This window comes from Anomaloglossus baeobatrachus, chromosome 9, assembly GCF_048569485.1.
Source record: "Anomaloglossus baeobatrachus isolate aAnoBae1 chromosome 9, aAnoBae1.hap1, whole genome shotgun sequence".
Classification (NCBI taxonomy): domain Eukaryota; kingdom Metazoa; phylum Chordata; class Amphibia; order Anura; family Aromobatidae; genus Anomaloglossus; species Anomaloglossus baeobatrachus.
In genome coordinates this window covers 192,550,007-192,574,425 of record NC_134361.1, presented here as the reverse complement: position 1 = coordinate 192,574,425, position 24,419 = coordinate 192,550,007, and the positions used below count along the sequence as shown (strand labels likewise).

At 43.3% G+C, this 24,419-nt stretch overlaps 1 protein-coding gene across 2 annotated transcripts in view; it reads right to left on the bottom strand.

The window, feature by feature from the left end:
* Positions 1-4,098: 4,098 nt before the first annotated feature.
* Positions 4,099-24,419, bottom strand: part of PBX3 (PBX homeobox 3) — a 346,663-nt gene continuing 326,342 nt past the window's right edge. The window contains exons 6-9 of one of the 2 annotated variants that reach the window (XM_075324160.1): positions 18,269-18,434; positions 14,924-15,036; positions 13,542-13,631; positions 4,099-6,196 (exon numbers count right to left, since the gene is read on the bottom strand). In XM_075324160.1, coding sequence (XP_075180275.1) covers positions 6,104-6,196; positions 13,542-13,631; positions 14,924-15,036; positions 18,269-18,434 — 462 coding nt within the window. In that variant the 3' untranslated portion in view covers positions 4,099-6,103. The remainder of the gene's footprint in view (positions 6,197-13,541; positions 13,632-14,923; positions 15,037-18,268; positions 18,435-24,419) is intronic. The other variant, XM_075324161.1, reaches the window with a different exon arrangement.

Here is a 24,419-nt window from a genome sequence, read left to right as displayed (position 1 = left end):
CAAATAACATATTAATCAATAAGTCTTGTAATAATAAGTTCCAAAATTGCATGTGTTAAAAAATTGTTCCTGTGCTGAGATATGTGTCTTTACTGTGTACTGTGTAATGGCTGTGTCTGACCGTACAGAAACATGGTCGGCACATACCACATCTCCTGGTCAGGGGCTAACTTAAAAGTCAACTATAATAAGTGAGTATACAGACGAAACAGGAGGTGCTCACATCTTCTGCTTTCTGTGGTAACACATTTCTCTGCCCGTTTTATCATCTCAAGTCATCTGAACTCATAAATCAAGTCAGTGATGTAGAAACTCCAGCGGCCTTTGAAATACTCACTCCTGTGATAAAACAGGTAGGGAAATGCATTACCTCAGAAAGTAGCAATTGTAAGCTTCATCTGTTTAGTCTGTGTACTGACTTATCGTAAGTGACTTATACTATCTTCCCTGGCCAAGAGCTGTGGTATGTGTCGACCATAAAGGCAGGGAAATGTGTTACCGCAGAAAGTTGTACCTGTGAGCTTCATCTATTTATTCTGTATACTCACTTATCATAAGTAACTTCTGATAAGTGAGTATACAGACTAAAGTATAAGTGACTTATACTCTATTCCCTGGCCAAGAGCTGTGGTATGTGTCGACCATAAAGGCAGGGAAATGTGTTACCGCAGAAAGTTGTACCTGTGAGCTTCATCTATTTATTCTGTATACTCACTTATCATAAGTAACTTCTGATAAGTGAGTATACAGACTAAAGTATAAGTGACTTATACTCTCTTCCCTGGCCAAGAGCTGTGGTATGTGTCGACCATAAAGGCAGGGAAATGTGTTACCTCAGAAAGTAGCAGCTCCGAGCTTCATCTGTTTAGTCTGTGTACTCACTTATCATAAGTAACTTATACTCTCTTCCCTGGCCAGGAGCTGTGGTATGAGTCGATCATAAACTGGAGCAGCTCTGCATTAGTTTAACACATCCAATTGTGGAACTTATTCTCCTTCCAAGATCTATTAATCAAAATGTACTTTATTCATGGGACACCCCTTTAATGAATTTGGCGCATATAATTCCTGCAGGCCCCCCATTAGAGCTGGCATACGAAACACCAATTTTAGTGCGTCGGGGCTAGAGTGCTACATTTTAATAAATTTGGGGTAAAATCTGCCAGGACAAAAAAAAAATATAAAAACACACAAAATGGTTTCCTTGATACCACACGTTTACTGGAGGTAACCTCTCTGAGAAGAACCACCTCCAAAATGTCTGCTTTGGTTTTTAATAACCTATGTACCTGCCACATACTGCCCACTTGGTGACCTATGACAGGGCTGGACATGGGATGTGCCCTCAGGTTCCAGAGAATTATGAAATGGCAGCTTTCTTCATATCTCCATCTCTGAGCGTTCCACGTGAAAGATATTACCATCATGTTTCCAATTATGATTTTATCTATCAATAGCTAGGAAACATGATGTCTATTGTTTTCCAGCAGCTAGTTATTAATTAACTATGGGCTAATATGCACATCCCACAATTAAGGCAAAATATGTGGTACGTGTGTCGTGCTGTCTTGAGGCAGGAAATATGCCTGTCATATTTGTGGGAGCTACACACACAAATTTTATACTTTTTACCCGGGAGCCAGTTGGTCTACCAGGTCCCCTTTCAAGCTTCTCTGAAAATAGCACACACCTGTCCACTTCCCTAGCTGAATTACTTTTGTTACCAGGGGGTCTCGCTGTGGTCAGGGCTTCTTCCTTACCATAATTGACTTTCACCCCTTACCATTTGTTCCAGCATGGAGGTATTGGCTTTCTATCCTGAATAAGGTGACCTAGACTTGCAGTGTGGAAATGTGTATGATTGACATGTATGGATCTACCACATTCCTGACACCATGTATATTAACTGATATATAAATGCAGAGAAACAAATAAAAAGGAACTCACAAGGCAAATCAAAAACATTTTATTTGTATTTTTAAACTACATAGAACTACCACAAGGAAGACTTTTTTTTTTTATTTTTTTGTCTTTTTTTTTTTCAATCCAGGGGTATAATCCAGTTAAAAAGTAAACATCAAACAGATTGGATTTTAATACGTTAGAATCACTGCCACAAATTGTCATTACCATCAGTATCCGGTGAATCAACCCCAGCCAGATCTTCATACAATACAAAAGTGAACTCAAAGCAAGAGGAAAAAAAAAAAAAAGATATTCCCATAATGCCTCCCGCCTTCCCCACCCTCCCGTCACATATCCCGCCCTATACTGAAATCTGTGTGCATTACAATGTATTTTTTTTTAAGGTATTTTTTTTTTTTTTAAGTGTTGAATTAACGAGATGAAAAAACATTTAAAATGTCTCTTAGTATATACAACAGTTTTACTGTCTCATCTTATTTTAATGTGTTGAACAGAAGACCTCATGTTTACTCATAAGCTTCAAAGTTGCAAAAGCAGCTTTATAAAGTGTATATTTTATTATTTTAAAAGATACATTTTCATTTTATCTCCAAAAAGATTACAATGTACATTACGTATAATAATGAAAAAAAAAATAAAAAATAAAAATAAAAAAAAACAACTTGAAGAGCAGCAGAATGTGTAAAAAAAATGTAAGGATTTATACCACCAATAACTAAATGCAGAATTGTATAGTAGTGCTGAATATTCTATTTTTTTTATTTTTTTTAATTTTTAATTAATTTGGTTGATCTAAATTATTTCCCTTTGTCCTCGCGTTACTTCCCCTTGTTTTATTTAATATTAAATTTATAAAAGTGTTATGTATTGTCACCACTACGGTCACCTCTATGGCATACACAGTACATCTAGTGTCAGGTATGCATAGAGGGGACTATGGAGTGTCTCTTTTTAATTTCATTATTTAAAGGGCTTCTCCAGAGCTGCAATGTTAATAGCCTATCGTGGAAGTGCAACTCCTGGCAGCCTCAGGGATCAGCCGATTGGCGTAGACATGCAGATGGCGGCACATCTCCATATTTTTAATGGTGACTTTACCTGGTATTGAAAAGACCTGCAAAACCAAGCACAGCAACTACTGAAAGTACAGAACGGAGCCTGGTAATCAACGGAGTATCCCCTTTAATAGGTTTTCTAGTGTATTAGTGGTGTCCAAAATTGGACCCCCAACAATCTGTCCGATTTTAATGGTGTGCCATAAGGATAGGCTATTAATGGACTGCAAGTACAAAATGACTGTTCAAACCAAGCAGAGGCACTCAGTGCACCCTTGTCATGGCCGATGCACCTCCCCCCTCCTCAGCGCCTTATTTTGCATCTATCTCCACCCTCTTCTTTGATTGATAGCTCTGTCTTTATCGGAGGCAGAAGGTGCTCTGAACCGCTCGGCTGTGCCAAGAGAAGACAGAGAACCTGTGCTTGGTTTGAACAGTCATTTTATGCTCCCTTTAATAGTGTAGTCCCGTAGAATATATACAATTTCAAGGAGAACAGACTTTCCTATATGCAGTCAGGTGTGCAATGACTTGGAGTTGACGATAAAAACATTAGTAAAATAATTTTTGGTTGAGACCTTGGTGGTACTATGTTAAAGAGGACCAACCAGCAGAAAACTTTAGAAACTCAATGCAAACTGCCTCTTAAAGAGGACCAACCACCAGAATTTTCCTATATAAACTAAAGCCAGTGGTATACCGTCACCATTTTGCTGATTCTATACATACCTTTAGTTGTGAGATCGGATGTATAGTTTCTGAAATAAAGACAAGTAAAGTTTGTGAAATGCACTGTTATTTGATTGACAGCAGCTACAGAATATCTAATAGCTGGGTCAAATTTTGCTAGTTATTCCTGCCCCCATGTCTGCCTGTCTTGGCTATTACAGAGGGAGGAGGGAGGGAGGAAGAACAGGTAGGAAGGGGAGAAAATAACTAGTAAAACCCAACCCACTTTTTAGATATTCTGTAGCTGCTATCAATCAAATAACAGTGCAGTTTTCAAACTTTACTTGCCTATATTTCAGAAAGTATACATCCGATCTCACAACTAATGGTATGTATAGAATCAGCATGATAGTGCCAGTATAGCACTGGCTTTAGTTTATATAGGAAAATCTGGTGGTTGGTCCTCTTTAAGTGGCAGTTTGCATTGAGTTTCTAAAGTTATCTGTTGTTTATTTTTTTTTAATTATTATTATTTACAAATAGAGATGGACAAATTGATTCTTGGACCCTGGTCTAGCGGCCAGGTCGATATTACACGGCTGCTGGATGGGAGCTCTCTGACGGCACCCGCAACTCCTCCATCAATTAGCCGGCCTGGCAACTCCTCCATCAACTAGCCGGCCTGGCAACTCCTCCATCAATTAGCCGGCCTGGCAAGACGTCATCGTTGTGGCAGGATACAAGTCGCCCAAGACCCGGCTAATCAAACGAGGAGTTGTTGGATGCACACTGGTAGGAGTGGCTATCGGGGCTCTCTTCCTGGCCGCTAGATCGGGGTTCGGTAGATTTATTCCCCCATCTCTATTTACAAACCGGTGGCACTACTATACATTCCAGCATGGCCCTATCCGCTGTAATTACACGATGATAGAAAGTTAGACGTACTACGCATGTTATTCAGAGGTAGTAGGTGGGCAGACTAATCTACATGTGACGTGTCTGTTGGTTCCTATGAGCTTCAATGAGGTAAATAAAGCCGTTTTTGCTCGGTGACAATGTATAAATTCTCTTTTGCTACAATATTTACATTCTTTTTTTATTATTTTTTTATTATTATTTTTTTTTTTTTTTGCTTGCCACAACAAATGGCAGATTTTGACAATTTATTAGACAGCGTTAAACCCATTGCTGTAAAACCCCACATAGGGAAGTCCGTTCCTTTTCCTTATCATCGTGACCCTTCCTCGTAAGGGATATTTATTTACAAAAGCTAATATAAAAGAAAAATCTTACTGCATTATTGGAGAAAATTCTGTCGAAGATGCATTCGCTTAATAATACGTTGGTGATCACTAAGCAAACAAAAAAAAATGTCAGAACGTAATAGTTAAAGGGTATCAAAGAAATGTAAAAAAAATAAAAAACACCATGTATTAAATGAAAACAAAAACAAAAAAAAACCAAATCCCATATTGATAACATTTCTTTGGTTTGTTGTTGTGGGACCTGATGTCCCTTCTTGTCCTATCGTATCTATGAAGCACAACGAGATATTGGCTACAGCAAAGTGAAATGAAATTATTATTCCTATTCGTTACACAGACCGTGGATTTTCTTCTGTTGTTTTAAATGGTATACCCTAATTTCCCCTTGTTCTGTAACTGTACCTTGTTCTGTAACTGTATAGACAATGTTCTACAAAAAAAAGAGGATTTTTTTTTCCTTAATTCGGAAAAGGCAAAAAAGAAAATAAAAGGTACATAAATTTGGCCGATATATGACAACATGAAAGGGCTTCATTAACAAGTCCGTCCGGAGAAATGATTCGTTAGCTGCATTCGATATGTGTATTTCTTCTTCCTTGGAGAAGTGGATGCATCTTCACAGATCAACAGAGCTTTTGATGTGTCATATAAGGAAAAACGAGCAAGGAAAAAAAAAAAATGAAATAATTAATTGTCATCATCAACTACGAGAGGTTCGGAAAGTGTAAAATGTCTTTTTCGCTGTAACCCCAGATATTCTAGGCAAACATGCAAACGTTTCTCCTTTTTTTTTTTTTTTTTTTAAAGCTGCTGCTACTTCATTCCTTCAGTTTAAGCCGTTTATTAAAAAGTGCCGATGGGACGTGGAGATCATTTCACAGATTCTAACTCAGATCTTGGCCCAATTAGATAAAGTGCTTTCAAAGTGGTGATTAAGCAAAAATAATAAAAAAAAAAAATGATGTACTGAAATCCAGCCGCTTTTCTCAGCTGGGATGTACAATGCGGCGGTGTGTGCGGGTCCTTATTTGCAACAGGCAAAGCAGCGCCACCGAGTCAGGGAAGGAAGATTTATCTGAAAGGGAAGGTCTTCTTCCTCGGAGCTGGGATTCTGCTTAACGAAGTATTGAATAAAGACCGAACGTGATGCCTTGTCCCTCCAGAGAGCACAGCTTTATGATGGGTCACTCAGTTAGAGGTATCAGAGTTCACACTGCCGGGCCCTTCGGTTGGGGAGGTGACGGAAGAAGGGGTTGCCGCCTCATGCCACCCTCCGTTAGCCTGAAAACAAAATGAATACATATGTTTTACTTGTTAGACCAGGATTAACATGTATTATCAGTTTCTACACATTTTGCATAAGGGTGGCTTAGTGGAAAGCTAGTATCAGAGGACCTGTCACTTACCATTAAAATATTTGCTTAACCTGGTGTAAATGCCAAAGTTCTCCTGAATCCGGCGATGTTTTTCTTTCGTTCCTGCTCCTCTCCGATCCTGAGATATGGCCTCTTTTGTCTTTTTAGCCAACAGGGTGTGGGTCTAAAGAGAAGAGCTGAGAACCACACCCACTTGGTTAAACTGACCAAATTAATATACAGGGAAGATGGACCCATATCTCAGGAATGGAGAGGGGCAGGATAACAAGAAAAACATCGCCGGATTCAGGAGAACAGCGGGATTTACACTGGATAAAAAAAAATGTTAGCAAGTTAAAGGTCCTCCTTTAAAGAAAGCACAGTTAAGATGCATCACATTAGACCAAAACCCACAAGTGTCCAAGCATGAGCCATGGTGATAGTTAGACAATTTCGAATTATACTAAATGCGCCAAATTTTAGAAGTGATAAATCTGCCGCACTGTTTTCTATACAAGTCCACATACATGAAGTAGAAAACAACATAATATATAACCATGCTTAGACGGGTCCCCAGAAGTGAAGTGACCTCAAGGAATTCGGGTGCTGAGACCCCCAGCAATTACCTTCAGGACAACCCTGTAGCAAGCATTTAGTTTAATTCCTCTGCAATACCCCCAGAGGGGAAATGAGGTATTACACACTTCCTATTAAAATCAATACGTAATGCAGATATATCGGTTCCATTATAGAGACAGTAGGCCACTGTACTCTGCTTGTAAGTGTTAGTCCTGAATAAGGACTTCCCTATAGATTATTGGAAAATGGCTTTTCTAATCAATACAACCCCTTTAAGACCTAAAAGAACCTTCTACGAAAAGACCAGATTTAGATGGAAGACTCATGGAGGGTTTGTTTCACTTTCTTGCTGAATTTGATGGATATACTTTTTTTGTTATATGTTTGGTTCAAGAAAAATATTGTCATTTGTGCTACATAAGCAAATATGGAGCTGTACAGGTTATGAGTAGAGCTGATCAAAAATATTGGTGCTCCCCTGGTCATGTCCTCTGATGTAGCCAAACAAGGGCAGTGTTCCCTTCTGCACTCCGTGACATCACGGGGCCTAACAAAAACTAGAGGCACCCAGAAGAGAAAACTATCCTGGTAGGACTGCCCCCGAAGAGCTAGCTGCATGCCGTAACAAGGCAATGCCAGACTATCCTGGTAGGACTACCCCTGAGGAGCGAGCTGCATGCCGTAAGAAGGCAATGCCAGACTATCCTGGTAGGACTGCCCCCAAGGAGCTAGCTGCATGCCGTAACAAGGCAATGCCAGGCTATCCTGGTAGGACTGCCCCCAAGGAGCTAGCTGCATGCCGTAACAAGGCAATGCCAGACTATCCTGGTAGGTCTGCCCCCAAGGAGCTAGCTGCATGCCGTAAGAAGGCAATGCCAGACTATCCTGGTAGGACTGCCCCCAAGGAGCTAGCTGCATGCCGTAACAAGGCAATGCCAGGCTATCCTGGTAGGTCTGCCCCCAAGGAGCGAGCTGCATGCCGTAAGAAGGCAATGCCAGACTATCCTGGTAGGTCTGCCCCCAAGGAGCTAGCTGCATGCCGTAAGAAGGCAATGCCAGACTATCCTGGTAGGACTTACCCCAAGGAGCTAGCTGCATGCCGTAACAAGGCAATGCCAGGATATCCTGGTAGGTCTGCCCCCAAGGAGCGAGCTGCATGCTGTAACAAGGCAATGCCAGACTATCCTGATAGGACTGCCCCCGAGGAGCGAGCTGCATGCCGTAACAAGGCAATACCAATCTTTTGCTCTCCTGTAATTATGAGACACATGATGAATGCTCCTCTGGAGATTTCCACAGGCTCTGTAACAATGGTATTTTGGGATTTTTTCATCTTAATGTGTTCATTAGATACTAACGAGCAGAGATTTAATGGAGATACAACTGAGGTCCAAGGACTGACTGTTAGGAAATGTTAGGGGTTCCTTAAGATCTCAGCTCTGGGGAAGGGGGGGGGGACAATGACACAATATAAAGTCCAAATATTGTAAAGCCTAAATGTCGGGAATTCAGTAAGTGCTTCTCTTTAATTTATACAAGGTTGCTCGGTTTAGGACGTTGTCCCCATAATGTCAATTATTCTGAGTCACAAGCGTAATGTATTGTTCGGCTCGGCCACTGATCTAATGGCATTTCCTATGAGGAAGAAGAGGCAAACACGGATGTTTTTGTCGTATTAGCAGTTATCCATTAGTTTTCTGTCCTGAAATGCCCTCTCCAGCGCAAAGGGTTAAGCCCAGTGCATCCGACGTGGAGATGTGTTACAGCTCTGATCTATAGCGATGTGTTCAGCTCCCGACAGCCGGGCCCCGACTATGTAATATCTATCACTCATAATACCTATCACTCTTTCCCCTATGTCCTTTATGGCTTTTCATTCTAATTTATAAACAACAAATGTGTAATATTTTTTACCGCGCGCGGCAGCTGAATGAGACCACGTCAGTCGGGCATTTTCTTTCTTTTTATTTGGACCCCCCCACCCCCCACTCTTAGCGGATTTTTTTTTTTTTTTTTTGCAAATAAATTAATCTTTCCTCTGGTGGTTTGAGATTACGCGGTGTGTTATAAGAGAGAGCCTTATCAAACCTCATCAGAAAAGATGGAATTCATGTCTGCTATAATGCTGCAGGCAATAACAGCTTCATATTTTATCATGTTGATAAGGATTTTGCAAACTCTCTGAAGCATTTCGGGATGTTTTAAATGAAAAAAAAAAAAAAAGGAACACGGTAACTAAAAGCTTCTTCCAGACATTTTCTTCTGGGTTATTATGAGTTATTTATAATCCCCCCCCCAACCCCACATACAAAAGAGCCCATTTGATATATCAAATGCAAACGATTTGCGTATTTAATGATCGCCCGGGCTGCCCGCTCCCCCCAATTCTCCGAGCTCCAACACAACATTTTCAATCATTTGGGGAATCGTTAATATTGACTGACACTCGGAGGGAGGGAATAAAACTCGTGGTGTTTGCGCAGAGCGAGATATTGTGTGCTTGATTTTTACGCGGCTGCCTGTACTCAGCTGGAGCCGGCACGATTCAGCCGAGAGGCCGTAGTTATTAGGCCCTGAGCGTTATATTGTTGTTGTTATACCCTGTAATTACTATCATGTTATTTTACGCGTCTGTGTATCTCCTCTAACCTGACGCTCTAGCCCACGGGTATGTAAAGACATGCAAATGGGAACTGGGTGATCCGCACACTGCCATGCACGATGCTCGATTCGTGCCAGTAGACCAATACGGGTGCCCGTAAGAGGCAAGTTTAACACTGAACTTCTGCAGCCCAGAAAGGTTGGACCAATCACTCAACACTAATCACTCAGCACCAATCTCTCCACCGATCACTCAGCACCGATCTCTCCACCGATCACTCAGCACCGATCTCTCCACCGATCACTCAGCACCGATCTCTCCACCGATCACTCAGCACCGATCTCTCCACCGCTCACTCAGCACCGATCTCTCCACCGATCACTCAGCACCGATCTCTCCACCGATCACTCAGCACCGATCTCTCCACCGATCACTCAGCACCGATCTCTCCACCGATCACTCAGCACCGATCTCTCCACCGATCACTCAGCACCGATCTCTCCACCGATCACTCAGCACCGATCTCTCCACCGATCACTCAGCACCGATCTCTCCACCGATCACTCAGCACCGATCTCTCCACCGATCACTCAGCACCGATCTCTCCACCGATCACTCAGCACCGATCTCTCCACCGATCACTCAGCACCGATCTCTCCACCGATCACTCAGCACCGATCTCTCCACCGATCACTCAGCACCGATCTCTCCACCGATCACTCAGCACCGATCTCTCCACCGATCACTCAGCACCGATCTCTCCACCGATCACTCAGCACCGATCTCTCCACCGATCACTCAGCACCGATCTCTCCACCGATCACTCAGCACCGATCTCTCCACCGATCACTCAGCACCGATCTCTCCACCGATCACTCAGCACCGATCTCTCCACCGATCACTCAGCACCGATCTCTCCACCGATCACTCAGCACCGATCTCTCCACCGATCACTCAGCACCGATCTCTCCACCGATCACTCAGCACCGATCTCTCCACCGATCACTCAGCACCGATCGCTCAGCACAGATCTCTGCACCGAACGCTCAGCACCGATCTCTCCACCGATCTCTCAGGACCGATCTCTCCACCGATCGCTCAGCACCGATCTCTCCACCGATCGCTCAGCACCGATCTCTCCACCGATCGCTCAGCACCGATCTCTCCACCGATCGCTCAGCACCGATCTCTCCACCGATCACTCAGCACCGATCTCTCCACCGATCACTCAGCACCGATCTCTGCACCGATCACTCAGCACAGATCTCTGCACCGATCACTCAGCACCGATCTCTCCACCGATCACTCAGCACCGATCTCTCCACTGATCACTCAGCACCGATCTCTCCACCGATCACTCAGCACCGATCTCTCCACCAATCTTTCCACCGATCACTCAACACTGATCACTCAGCAGTCATTTTAGAGAGTTATTCAGGCACCGTTCACTTCCACATGTTGTCATCATATCTACAATGGACACATATTGGGCACCTGGGTCTATCTGCTGATCGTGCTTGTGTCACGGGAGGCATCTATAGACATGACATCACCGGGGCCGCTCACCTCCCAATGCAGAAGTAACCAGCTCCAGAATATTCATTCATTTAATTAGTAGATCAGACACCAAAGAAGAGCATTGAAGCAAGCAATATGCAGCATATATGTTTAAAAATATATCCTTTATTGGAAACAATATTAAAATGTCATAAATGATCAAATGGAACCACCCAGAAGACTGATGGAATTTTCACATGGGGGACACGGCACTTTGTGGTGAAAAAAAAATCACACTACTATGCTCAGGTGCTCGGTGCTTGTAACTAGTGATGAGTGGACACTACCATGCTCGGCTGCTCTGTACTCATAACGAACAGTTGGACTCTCAGACGGGCTCAACTCGTGTACCTGAGGATAATGTAACACTATGGGGAACACGAGCATTTTTCAGGGAAAAAACGAGTTGAGCCCATCCGATTCTCCAACTGCTCATTATGAGGACCGACCACCCGAGCATGGTAGTGCTCGCTCATCACTAGTTACGAGTATGGTAGTGCTCGCTCATCACTAGTTACGAGTACCGAGAACCAGAGCATGGTAGTGCCCGCTCATCACTAGTTACGAGTACCGAGAACCAGAGCATAGTAGTGCCCGCTCATCACTAGTTACGAGTACAGAGCACCTGAGCATGGTAGTGCTCGCTCATCACTAGTTACGAGTACAGAGCACCTGAGCATGGTAGTGCCCGCTCATCACTAGTTACGAGTACAGAGCACCTGAGCATGGTAGTGCTCGCTCATCACTAGTTACCAGTTTAGAGCACCCGAGCATGGTAGTGCCCGCTCATCACTAGTTACGAGTACCGAGAACCAGAGCATAGTAGTGCCCGCTCATCACTAGTTACGAGTACAGAGCACCTGAGCATGGTAGTGCCCGCTGATCACTAGTTACGAGTACACAGCACCCGAGCATGGTAGTGCTCACTCATCACTATTTACGAGTACTGACTACCTGAGCATAGTAGTGCCCGCTCATTACTGATTCTAAGAACTCTTCCGAACCCCATGTGAATGGAGCGGTGGTCGATCATGCAGGCTGCCGATCCATTCATTCTTGTAAGAAGGAGCGCTGAACACTGAGCTCGGCTAGACTTTGGCAATCCCATAAGAATGAATGGATTGGCAGCGTACATGATCGACTACAGCTCCATTTGTAATGAACAGCCGTGTGTAGTTTTCAGGATTATTGGGGGTCCTAGTGCATGGACCCCAGTAGAGGGATATTTTCAATCTTTTAACTCTGCTGTCTGTGTTTCTCTGTACCTGTCAACACCAAATGAGAAGATGTTTTAAGACTCCTCCTACGATTGCCTTCCATGGTGTGACCCCCATTTCTCTAGGCCCCTGATCAGTATCAATTGAGCGCAAAGAAATGGCAAACTGCTCAATTTGGTAAAATGGCACTCCTAGTGATGGAGGTGTTACAGTGCACCAATGAAGACTAAGTGCTACTTTTTATGATATTTTAGGTATTTTAATGTCCCTTTAAGTATAACCAGCTACCAGAACCAAGCGGTATGTAAGAAAATACAACGATCAGCTTGTTGGAGACCTTAGCGGTGCAGTAAGGTAATATCTAATGCTGCCACTTCCCAAGCAGATGACATTTACAAGCTCCTATTATATTCTACTGCGTTCCTTGTCTCCTGCGATTAAAGGAGAACAACCACTGTAAGGTTCTCGAGAAGGAAAGCTTTAGTGCTAAATAGCGAGTGATCTTACAAAATGTCTGCTCTTCAATGCTCTTTAAAGTTTACCAGGAAGAAGTTGACTTTGTCATGTGGCTGACTCCGGTGATGTGACATGGTATTTATCGGCGGTGGCGGCGGCACACTAATAGAGCAGTGGCGATATTTTTAGGAATATGGTTAATATCTATATTATCTCCTTGCATGAAACATTAAGGAACCCCGTCCCAAATATCTTTACATGTAGGTGGATGGGCATTAGTGATAACCTCATTCCCGATTATTGGCCTATGTAAATATACCACCAATCAGCTGACGCTAGTTCGTAGGCCGACTAGATCTACTATACGTGTAAGAATCATGCTGACAGTATGGAGATCCAATGATCGTTTGTGCCATTAGAGTTTGCATTGGTCCTGATGAAGCGGAGTTCAAAAGGCACCAATCAAATTGTTAGATCTTCGATGCGTAATCTGTGATGGGAAGGAATCTACGCAATTTAACGAACCGCATGTCTCAAGATGATGTGTGGCTTCCCACAATGCTATCGGAGGAGTGAAAATAGATGTGAGCTCTTCTGGCACAGAAGACTTGTGTTTGCACGTGGCATTTTGGGGCAGTGTACTGGATGGGTGCTGCATGCATTTCCTAGGGTATAGGTTGCTTGGTTTACTGTATAAGGGCTGTACAACCCCAAATTACACAAGCCTAACTTTAATAATGCCTCCATAATAAGTTATGGTTGGACCGTTGACCATTTTGCACTCTCTGTAAATCTGGTGAAGCCCCAAAAGTAGCAGATTCATACCTTCATGACCAATACTCTGCATTAATAGTACTTACAGTTAGGTGATGTGGACTGTACAATGAATTCCCTCCCAAGGCATCACTGTATCCGCCCGTCTGATTGATAACATGACGAAGCGTATCCACCTATAGGGGATAGGAAAGCACATGGTTATAACTTTTTACTCTGGCTGGTTCTTGGCACCATTGATTACATGTCTGAGCTCTGTATTCTGTATGGTAGATGCATGTCTGGAAGTATAGAAAATTTAACAATGCCCCTAATACTGATCATAGATATAATCCTGAGCCAATATAGCCCCTGAACTTCAATGTAGAGAGAAGATCACGTGAGTGATCTCTGCTGAGAGAATCGGATCACAGGTGCAGTCCGATTTTTCACATGCACCCATAGACTTGTATAGCTGCGAGTGATCCGAGACACGCTGCCAATCACAGCATGCTGCGATTTATTTGCTCGATCCATTTAGAGCTGAGGAAAAACTCACAGATCTGACCTGCAACATTGATTAACATGGGTCCGAATGCAATGCCAGATTTTCTCACATTGCACTCATCCGAGCCATACACTTGTGTGACCCTTTAATAGGAAATACAAGTGTTTACTTAAAAAAGACATGTAAGTAGCACTAACTGTTTTTTTTTTCTTTACCCTTCAAGCAAAGCAAATTTATGATTATTTTGTAATATTCTTCATTATCTTATTTTACATCCTTCTGTCCAAAACACTAAGCAGCAGTTACAAGCAGTTTCTAAAGAGGCTGAAATTGGCCAAGCGAAACAGCACTGCTGCAAAGCAAGATCCCTATTCTATAGGAGTACAGCGGTGGAGGGCAGAGACGCAGATTCCCAATATTTTGATTGTAACTGGTATACAAATCTTCACTGAGCAGCAGATGAAAGCAGCTTCTAAAGAAACATAAACAAGCATTGAAAACACTAAAGTATGGTGTTTGGGAGAGAACGAAGTAAAATAAGACAATGAGGTATAGTAGAAAAAAATCATAAGGATATGTTTTAAAGCATAAGCAGCCTTGGCTCTGTTTATTTTTGGGTTTTTTTTTTAATCAAACTGGACATCCCCTTAAAGCCAGTGTTAATCAGTGACCACCTTGTCCTCCCATGGCAGTTCTATGGCATATGCAGAAAAATGCTGCATTCCTTAGTGAAGGACCTAGCCCAGATCTGAGGTTTGGTAATAGCTATATATTTTATTAACAGGTTCTGGAGCTCAAACAAGACCTCTCTCCCCGAGCACTCAAGTCAGAGCCGACGGCATTCACAAGAGTAACAAATGACCCGGAAGACCAGGGTGGCCTAGATGGTGCCAATTGTGTGCACACCCTGGGCTGGTGCATGTACTTTGGTGGTAGCTGTGGGAGGTGCGCTGAGGAATGACTCAGGGGCGTCTCTCCTACCTGTGATTGCACATTGGCTCCAACTTGGGCCCCTTGGTAAGAATCCCCATTCAGACTCTGTATATTCATGAACATGTCGCCTGAATTTGGGAGATTAAAAGAACCAGAAGAACCTAGGAAAGGAAAGAGCGAAGGATCTGAGAGGATGCTCAAAAGAAAGTGTGAAGAGATTACAAAAGGGGTTTTGAAAGGTTAGGAAACCTGAACGAACAACCGGAAGTGTCACATCAGATTCACAGAAAGGTAAAATTGGAGCCTGTTGAACTACCATATGCTATTGTGGCAGCCTGCCCCCTCTACTGCCCCTTATCATAGCCTGTTCTTTTTAGAGGTATGCGTATTTTACTGGCCGTTGTAAAAAACGGTCCCTTTTAATGCTCTTTGTAAGAGCCTGCCCCTTCTGCTGCCCGTAGTAAGAGCCTGCCCCTTCTGCTGCCCGTAGTAAGAGCCTGCCCCTTCTGCTGCCCGTAGTAAGAGCCTGCCCCTTCTGCTGCCTGTAGTAAGAGCCTGCCCCTTCTACTGCCCGTAGTAAGAGCCTGCCCCTTCTGCTGCCCGTAGTAAGAGCCTGCCCCTTCTACTGCCCGTAGTAAGAGCCTGCCCCTTCTGCTGCCTGTAGTAAGAGCCTGCCCCTTCTGCTGCCTGTAGTAAGAGCCTGCCCCTTCTACTGCCTGTAGTAAGAGCTTGCCCCTTCTACTACTTGTAGTAAGAGCCTGCCCCTTCTACTGCCCGTAGTAAGCCTGCCCCTTCTGCTGCCCGTAGTAAGAGCCTGCCCCTTCTACTGCCCGTAGTAAGCCCGCCCCTTCTGCTGCCCGTAGTAAGAGCCTGCCCCTTCTGCTGCCTGTAGTAAGAGCCTGCCCCTTCTACTGCCCGTAGTAAGAGCCTGCCCCTTCTGCTGCCCGTAGTAAGAGCCTGCCCCTTCTACTGCCCGTAGTAAGAGCCTGCCCCTTCTGCTGCCTGTAGTAAGAGCCTGCCCCTTCTGCTGCCTGTAGTAAGAGCCTGCCCCTTCTACTGCCTGTAGTAAGAGCTTGCCCCTTCTACTACTTGTAGTAAGAGCCTGCCCCTTCTACTGCCCGTAGTAAGCCTGCCCCTTCTGCTGCCCGTAGTAAGAGCCTGCCCCTTCTACTGCCCGTAGTAAGCCCGCCCCTTCTGCTGCCCGTAGTAAGAGCCTGCCCCTTCTGCTGACTGTAGTAAGAGCCTGCACCTTCTACTGCCTGTAGTAAGAGCTTGCCCCTTCTACTACTTGTAGTAAGAGCTTGCCCCTTCTACTGCCCGTAGTAAGCCTGCCCCTTCTACTGCCTGTAGTAAGTGCCTGTCCCTTCTACTGCATGCTGTAAGAGCCTGCCCCATCTACTGCCTGTAGTAAGTGCCTGTCCCTTCTACTGCCTGTAGTAAGAGCCTGCCCCTTCTACTGCCTGTAGTAAGAGCTTGCCCCTTCTACTACTTGTAGTAAGCCTGCCCCTTCTACTGCTCTTTGTAAGAGCCTGCCCCTTCTACTGCCCGTAGTAAGAGCCTGCACCTTCTACTGCTCTTTGTAAGAGCCTGCCCCTTCTGCTACCCGTAGTAAGAGCCTGCCCCTTCTACTGCCCGTAGTAAGAGCCTGCCCCTTCTGCTGCCTGTAGTAAGAGCCTGCCCCTTCTGCTGCCCGTAGTAAGAGCCTGCCCCTTCTGCCTGTAGTAAGAGCCTGCCCCTTCTGCTGCCTGTAGTAAGAGCCTGCCCCTTCTACTACTTGTAGTAAGAGCCTGCCCCTTCTACTGCCCATAGTAAGAGCCTGCCCCTTCTGCTGCCCGTAGTAAGAGCCTGCCCCTTCTGCTGCCTGTAGTAAGTGCCTGTCCCTTCTACTGCCTGCAGTAAGAGCTTGCCCCTTCTACTGCCTGTAGTAAGAGCCTGCCCCTTCTACTGCCTGTAGTAAGTGCCTGTCCCTTCTACTGCCTGCAGTAAGAGCTTGCCCCTTCTACTGCCTGTAGTAAGAGCCTGCCCCTTCTACTGCCTGTAGTAAGAGCCTGCCCCTTCTACTGCCGACTGCAAGAGCCTGCCCCTTCTACCACATGTTCTAAAAGCCTACCTCTTTTACTGCCTGTTGTAAAAGCATGCCCCTTCTAGTACCCTTTGTAAGAGCCTCCTCTTTCTATTGTGCACTGTAAGAGCCTGCCACTTCTAATGCCAATGAAAGAACCTACCCTTTGCAAGTGCCTGCTCCTTCTACTGCTCTCTGTAAGAGCCCACCACTTCTACTGATCGTTGTAAGAGCCTACCCCTTTTACTGTTCACTGGAAGAGCCTGTCCCTTCCACTGCTACATACCTCTTGAAATTTGATCATCCCAATCAATAGGCCTTGGCTATCAAGCCATACAAAACATAACTTTACCATACATCCAGCCCACTGTCTGTCTACTCTTGTTCACAACTCTACCACCCACAAAGCTATTAATACAAGGAGAGTGAATACTTTGGGCAAGTACATCTCAATGTTGTCCAGTCCCCTTATATAGCTTCAATACCATTTCCTATGGTTTGATGTCATCATTCACATCTTAACTGAACATTATCATTAAGAATTTATGTTCCAATAGTTGTCAATGAGTTTATGTTCATTGAAAAGGAGTTTATCAGCACAAAATGACAAGTCAAACCAAACGCAGGTGGTGGGTGCGCCCTTGACATTGCCAAACCTATAAAGCCGGAGACGTCAATCAAGGGAGAGGAGCACGGATACGGATGCAAAACAAGTATCTCCGGGCGCATCTTTCTTGACTTGCAGATCTGTTTTTTAAAGGCTCGACCACCCCAAAGTTCCTGTGCTTGGTTTGAACAGTCATTTTGTGCTGACAAACTACTGTTAAAAAGGCTATGTATACCATAATGAAATCTAATGCATGAACTGCAAAAATTAAAAAAAATCATGACGGAAAGTGGAAATTGACCTGACTGTAGATTTGAGGGGAATAAATTTACTCAAACTTCACCAAGTCCTGCTGCTTGCATCTTAAGATGGAGAGGATCTTACCAGCTCGCACTCATCCCTGGTTTTGTCTGGTGTATGTATGTGGTATAGATATTTTAATATTGCATTGCTGCTTACAGTATTGGCCATATCCCAAAGCACCCCCACTTTAAAAGTTGCACAGTTTGGAGCTGGTTATATAGGAAATTGGGGTTCTAAGGCAGTAGTGTCTGTAGAGCCCCTATGCAGGAAACGGGCTTTTCCCGATTATTTCTACGTGACGGGGACCCCTAAAATGAAGTAGAATATATCATATTTCTCCTCGGGTCTCATGTTTCTAGTTGTCACATTTCCCTCTAGTTTGCCCACAGCAGCTTTTCTATATCGGGATTTGCAGACTCACCGGAATTTGGCGTAGTGGGGGAGCTGGTCTGGTTGTTCTGTACAGCAGCTGCCACTGCATGAGCTGCGTTCACGGCCGTCTTCGCTGCGTACAGGTTTGCCTCCTCTTGAAACTTGCCGATGTTTTTCTTGTACCTGATTCGCTTATTTCCGAACCAGTTGGATACCTAGAGAAGGGAGACGACATTTTATTACCTCGAGGACTGTAATATCGTTATAAATACAGTGAAATCAGCAATTATTACACTTTTCTTTCTCACTAGATGACTAGTAAACCTGCTGCCATGTAGTTCAATCCCACCCTCACCTCTGATGCACAGTGTAAACAGGAAGCTGCCAATCAGTGGTGTGGGCGGAGTTATACAGAGCTCAGAGAACTGGTAGTTCTGCAGCAGATTAAACAATGATTTTATCAAAACTGTAGCAATCAGCCCAGAATGTGACATATCCTTGGAATCAGAGTCTCTGACCCTACATCATTCTGCTCTTACATTACATAGCAAAAACCTGCTGACAGCTTCCCTTTAAGGGTGGTTTCACACATCCTTCATTCATGATCCCAGTACTGATCTAGATAAATGGACTAGACCGATCTAACAGCACATTTGGGGCTGTTGAGTTTAGGTTAGGGGACCACATCCAGTCCATAATCATAGTTTCTACTCTTAAGGTGGCTTTACACGCTACGAAATTGCTAAAGCGATCTCGTTGGGGTCACGGAATTTGTGACGCACATCCGGCCGCTTTAGCGATCTCGTTGCATGTGACACTATTTTGAATCGTCGCAAAAACGTTCAAAATCGCTCATCGGTGACATGCCCCCCTCTTCCCAATTATCATTGCTGCTGCAGGTATGATGTTGTTTGTCGTTCCTGCGGCAGGACACATCGCTATGTGTGACGCCGCTGGAACGACAAACATCTCCTTACCTGCGTCCACCGGAAAAGGAGGACGGAAGGAGGTGGGCGGGATGTTCCGGCCGCTCATCTCCTCCCCTCGTTTTCTATTGGGTGGCGGTTCAGTGACGCTGCTGTGACGTCGCTGTGAGGCTGAACGAACCGCCCCCTTAGAAAGGAGGCGGATCGCCGGTCACAGCCACGTCGCTGACCAGGTAAGTGCGTGTGACGCTGCCATAGCGATAATGTTCGCTACGGCAGCGATCACCACATATCTTTAGAACGACGGGGGCGGTTTGCAATTGCTAGCGATGTCGTAGCGTGTAAAGCGGCCTTTAGTCTAAAGGGTGTTATCTCAGATGCACCTCAATGTGCCAAAAAATGTGTCAAAATCGTAAAGCAAATTTCTGGCACATTTTTAGCACTATGATACATCTGGCAGAGATTTTAAGACTGTTTAATTTAAAGTCCTCCATATAATTTTGATACATTTAGCCGGCAGATATCTTGCCCGACTCCTCCATACACAGGACCGCTTGCTCGGCCAAGCTCTCCCATGTTTTCTTTGAAAGAGTTACTGCCTGAATTATCTAGAGATAAGCCACCGCCAGAGAACAAAAGTATCGATAACCCGAAATTTGAAAGGATAGATCACATTTCTTCTCTTCTATTTTAGAACAGACCCTACCATAGATGTTAGACTGTCGGCAGAAACCTATCAGTTCTGGCAATCTTAGTCAAATTTGTATAAGTTTGCATCGTCCAAAAATTATCCTCCGTTGAAAAATCTGCCCCATTGTCTCTAGATTATGACACGTACATGGCACTATTTTCTTTTTTCTCCTGCTTAAAGAGGAGAAATCCATGTCTGCCTGTGTATAAAGACCTCTGTAGTCTAATATGTATAAGAGCCTTAAGTTTGCATTGTCTAAAAATTAGTCAATGTTGATAAATATGTCCCCTTGTCTCTAGATTATTACATGTACATGGCACAAATTATTTATTTTTCTCCTACTTGTCTGCCTGTGTATAAAGACCTCTGTAGTCTAATGTGTATAAGGGACCTAAATTTGCATTGTCTAAAAATTAGCCAATGTTGATAAATCTGCCCGATTGTCACTAGCTTACGACATGTACATGGTTCAGTTTTCTTTTTTCTCCTACTTAAAAGAGGAAAAATCCATGTCTGCAAGACCTCTGTAGTCTAATGTGTATAAGGGCCTTAAGTTTGCATTGTCTAAAAATTAGCCAATATTCACAAATATGTCCCATTGTCTCTAGATTCTGAAATATACATGACACAATTTCTTTTTTTTCTTGCTTAAAGAGGAGAAATCCATGTCTGCGTGTGTATAAAGACCTCTGTAGTCTGATGTGTATAAGGGCCTTAAGTTTGCATTGTCTAAAAATTAGCCAACGTTGATAAATGTCACATTGTCTCTAGATTAGGACATGTACATGGCACAAATGTTGTCTCCTACTTGTCTACCTGTGTATGAAGTCCTTTGTAGTCTAAAGTGTATAAGGGCCCTAAATTTGCATCGTCTAAAAATTAGCCAACATTGATAAATATGTCCCACTGACTCTAGATTACGACATGTACATGGCACAGTTTTCTTTTTTCTCCTGCTTAAAGAGGAGAAATCCATGTCTGCAAGACCTCTGTAGTCTAATGTGTATAAGGGCCTTAAGTTTGCATTGTCTAAAAATTAGCCAGTATTTAGAAATATGCCCCATTGTCTCTACATTTTACGACATGTACATGGCACAATTTTCTTTTTTCTCCTAGTTGTCTGACTATGCATAAAGACCTCTGTAGTCTAATGTGTATAAGGGCCTTAAGTTTGCATTGTCTAAAAATTAGCCAGTATTTAGAAATATGCCCCATTGTCTCTACATTTTACGACATGTACATGGCACAATTTTCTTTTTTCTCCTAGTTGTCTGACTATGCATAAAGACCTCTGTAGTCTAATGTGTATAAGGGCCTTAAGTTTGCATAGTTTAAAAATTAGCCAATGTTGATAAATATGTCCTATTATCTTTAGATAATGACATGTACATGGCACAATTTTCTTTTTTCTCCCACTTAGAGGATAAATCCATTTCTGGCTGTGTATAAAGACCTCTGTAATCTAAAGTGTATAAGGGCCCTAAATTTGCATCGTCTAAAAATTAGCCAACATTGATAAATATGTCCCACTGACTCTAGATTATGACATGTACATGGCACAGTTTTCTTTTTTCTCCTGCTTAAAGGGGAGAAATCCATGACCTCTGTAGTCTAATGTGTATAAGGGCCCTAAATTTGCATCGTCTAAAAATTAGCCAATGTTGATAAATCTGCCCGATTGTCACTAGATTACGACATGTACATGGTTCAGTTTTCTTTTTTCTCCTACTTAAAAGAGGAGAAATACATGTCTGCCTGTGTATAAAGACCTCTGTAGTCTAATGTGTATAAGAGCCTTAAGTTTGCATTGTCTAAAAATTAGCCAACGTTGATAAATATGTCACATTGTCTCTAGATTACGACATGTACATGGCACAAATTTTTTCTCCTACTTGTCTGCCTGTGTATGAAGTCCTTTATAGTCTAAAGTGTATAAGGGCCTTAAATTTGCATTGTCTAAAAATTAGCCAATATTGATAAATATGTCCCATTGTCTCTAGATTATGACATGTACATGGCACAATTTTCTTTTTTCTCCTACTTGTCTGCCTGTGCATAGAGACCTCTGTAGTCTAATGTGTATAAGGGCCTTAAGTTTCCATAGTCTAAAAATTAGCCAATGTTGATAAATATGTCCTATTATCTTTAGATAATGACATGTACATGGCACAATTTTCTTTTTTCTCCCACTTAGAGGATAAATCCATTTCTGGCTGTGCATAAAGACCTCTGTAATCTAAAGTGTATAAGGGCCCTAAATTTGCATCGTCTAAAAATTAGCCAACATTGATAAATATGTCCCACTGACTCTAGATTATGACATGTACATGGCACAGTTTTCTTTTTTTCTCCTACTTAAAGAGAAAAATCCATGTCTGCCTGTGTATAAAGACCTCTGTAGTCTGATGTGTATAAGGACCTTAAGTTTGCATTGTCTAAAAATTAGCCAATATTGATAAATATGTGCCATTGTCTCTAGATTATGATATGTACATGGCACAATTTTTTTCTCCTACTTGTCTGCCTATGTATAAAGACCTCTGTAGTCTAATCTGTATATGAGCCTTAAGTTTGCATTGTCTAAAAATTAGCCAATATTGTTGAATATATACCATTGTCTCTAGATTATGACATGTACAAGGCACAATTTTCTTTTTTTCTCCTACTTATAGAGGAGAAATCCATGTCTGCCTTCGTATAAAGACCTCTGTATGGATGCACACAAGGGCCTAATAGAGGTACGAGCCATAATTAGGTTGTGTGCATGAGCCCCTTTAGTTCCATTCCCAACGTATATAACTTTGGGGCATTTGGTAATTGTGTAAAACCTCTTTTTACAAAACGCAGGATTCATATTTTTACAGCGGCAGACTTTTCATTGTGACCCCGAGTTCATCCCTCATTCGTAGCGTTTTCCCCAGTCGATACTTGGCGGTACATTTTATACATTCTGCTTACCATTAACCTGCCAGCCAGCAGGGCAATAATACATTAATGAAGGCGGGTGGATAATTATTGTAAAAAAAAAAAAAAAAAAATCAAATTACTGCTTTATTAACAGCTTTAGAAGTGAGCAAATCTCTGGCGTATGCAGACGAGGGACAATTCGCCAGTCTCAACAATAGCCACGTCTAATAAAGGCTTTCTTGTATCCACTCCCGCCCTTCAACCCCTGACCCCCCCACCCTCATTCCCGTTACATTTTAATATCTTCGGAGCCTTGGGAGGCCTCGGGGTGCTGGATAGTCTTGACGTGGTATAGGAATCCATCCCAGCTTCTTCAATGCTTCTTAATCTTTAATATCAAGGCAATTAAAATTAATGACTGCCACTGTGGGCAGTGTTTCCCTGACATGCATTGTTTGATGGCATTACCTTGAGGTTAAACTAACGAGCAAGGTTTAATTGGAAGCAGTGAAAAGAGACCCTCTCATACGTTATGTTTTAACTTGCATGGAAAGTACCGGTTAGTATCGGCGACTGGTTAGGACGTCGGCAAAAATCACAACGACAAGTATTTACATTGCTGCCTGTTTTACATTTCCAGAGTGTAGCAAAAAAAAAGGAAAAAAAAAGACCAGTTTCTGTTAATCTCAGTGCTCAGATGACATTCCCTCTAGGTCACGATTTGGATATTATACCTCCCAGTCTGTCCTTAAAAATTAAAAGGACGATGACTCTTTATTTTATAAATAGTATAGATAAAAATAAGCAACTTTGTAATATATTATCAGAGAAATCTGCTTCTTTCTCTTCCTGGATTGATCTTTCACTCTCAATTCATGGGTAAAAATCTGTATTTGGTGAAGATAGATGTTCACATTAGTGAGATAGGAGATGGCACTTGGTGCTCATAAGAGTCTATGGAAGAGGGAGGCGTTGAAGGCGGAGACACACACATTCTGCTGCAAGTTCTCCTGAAACCTAAGTTACTGTTCTCCATAGAACTTTATAAGCACCAACTCTTTGATCTCAGCAATGGGGAACATTATTCACTGAAACGCAGGAATTGGGAATTTTGAGAATGAATCAGTCCAGGAGGAGAAAGAAGCAGATTTCTTTGATACTACCATGCTTGGGTGCTTGATACTCGTAACTAGTGATGAGCGAGTACTGCCATGTTCCGGTGCTCAGTACTCGTAACTAGAAATGAGGGAGCACTATCATGCTAGAGAGCATGGTAGTGCCCGCTTATCACTAGTTACAAGCACCCGAGCATGGAGGTACTCGCTCATCACTAGTTACGAGTACTGAGCACCCGAGCATGGTAGTGCCCACTCATCACTAGTTACGAGTACTGAGCACCCGAGCATGGTAGTGCTCGCTCATCACTAGTTACGAGTACTGAGCACCCGAGCATGGTAGTGCTCGCTCATCACTAGTTACGAGTACCAAGCACCCGAGCATGGTAGTGCCTGCTCATCACTAGTTACGAGTACTAAGCACCTGAACATGGTAGTGCCCGCTCATCACTAGTTACGAGTACAGAGCACCCGAGCATGGTAGTGCCCGCTCATCACTAGTTACGAGTACTGAGCACCCGAGCATGGTAGTGCCCGCTCATCACTAGTTACGTGTACAGA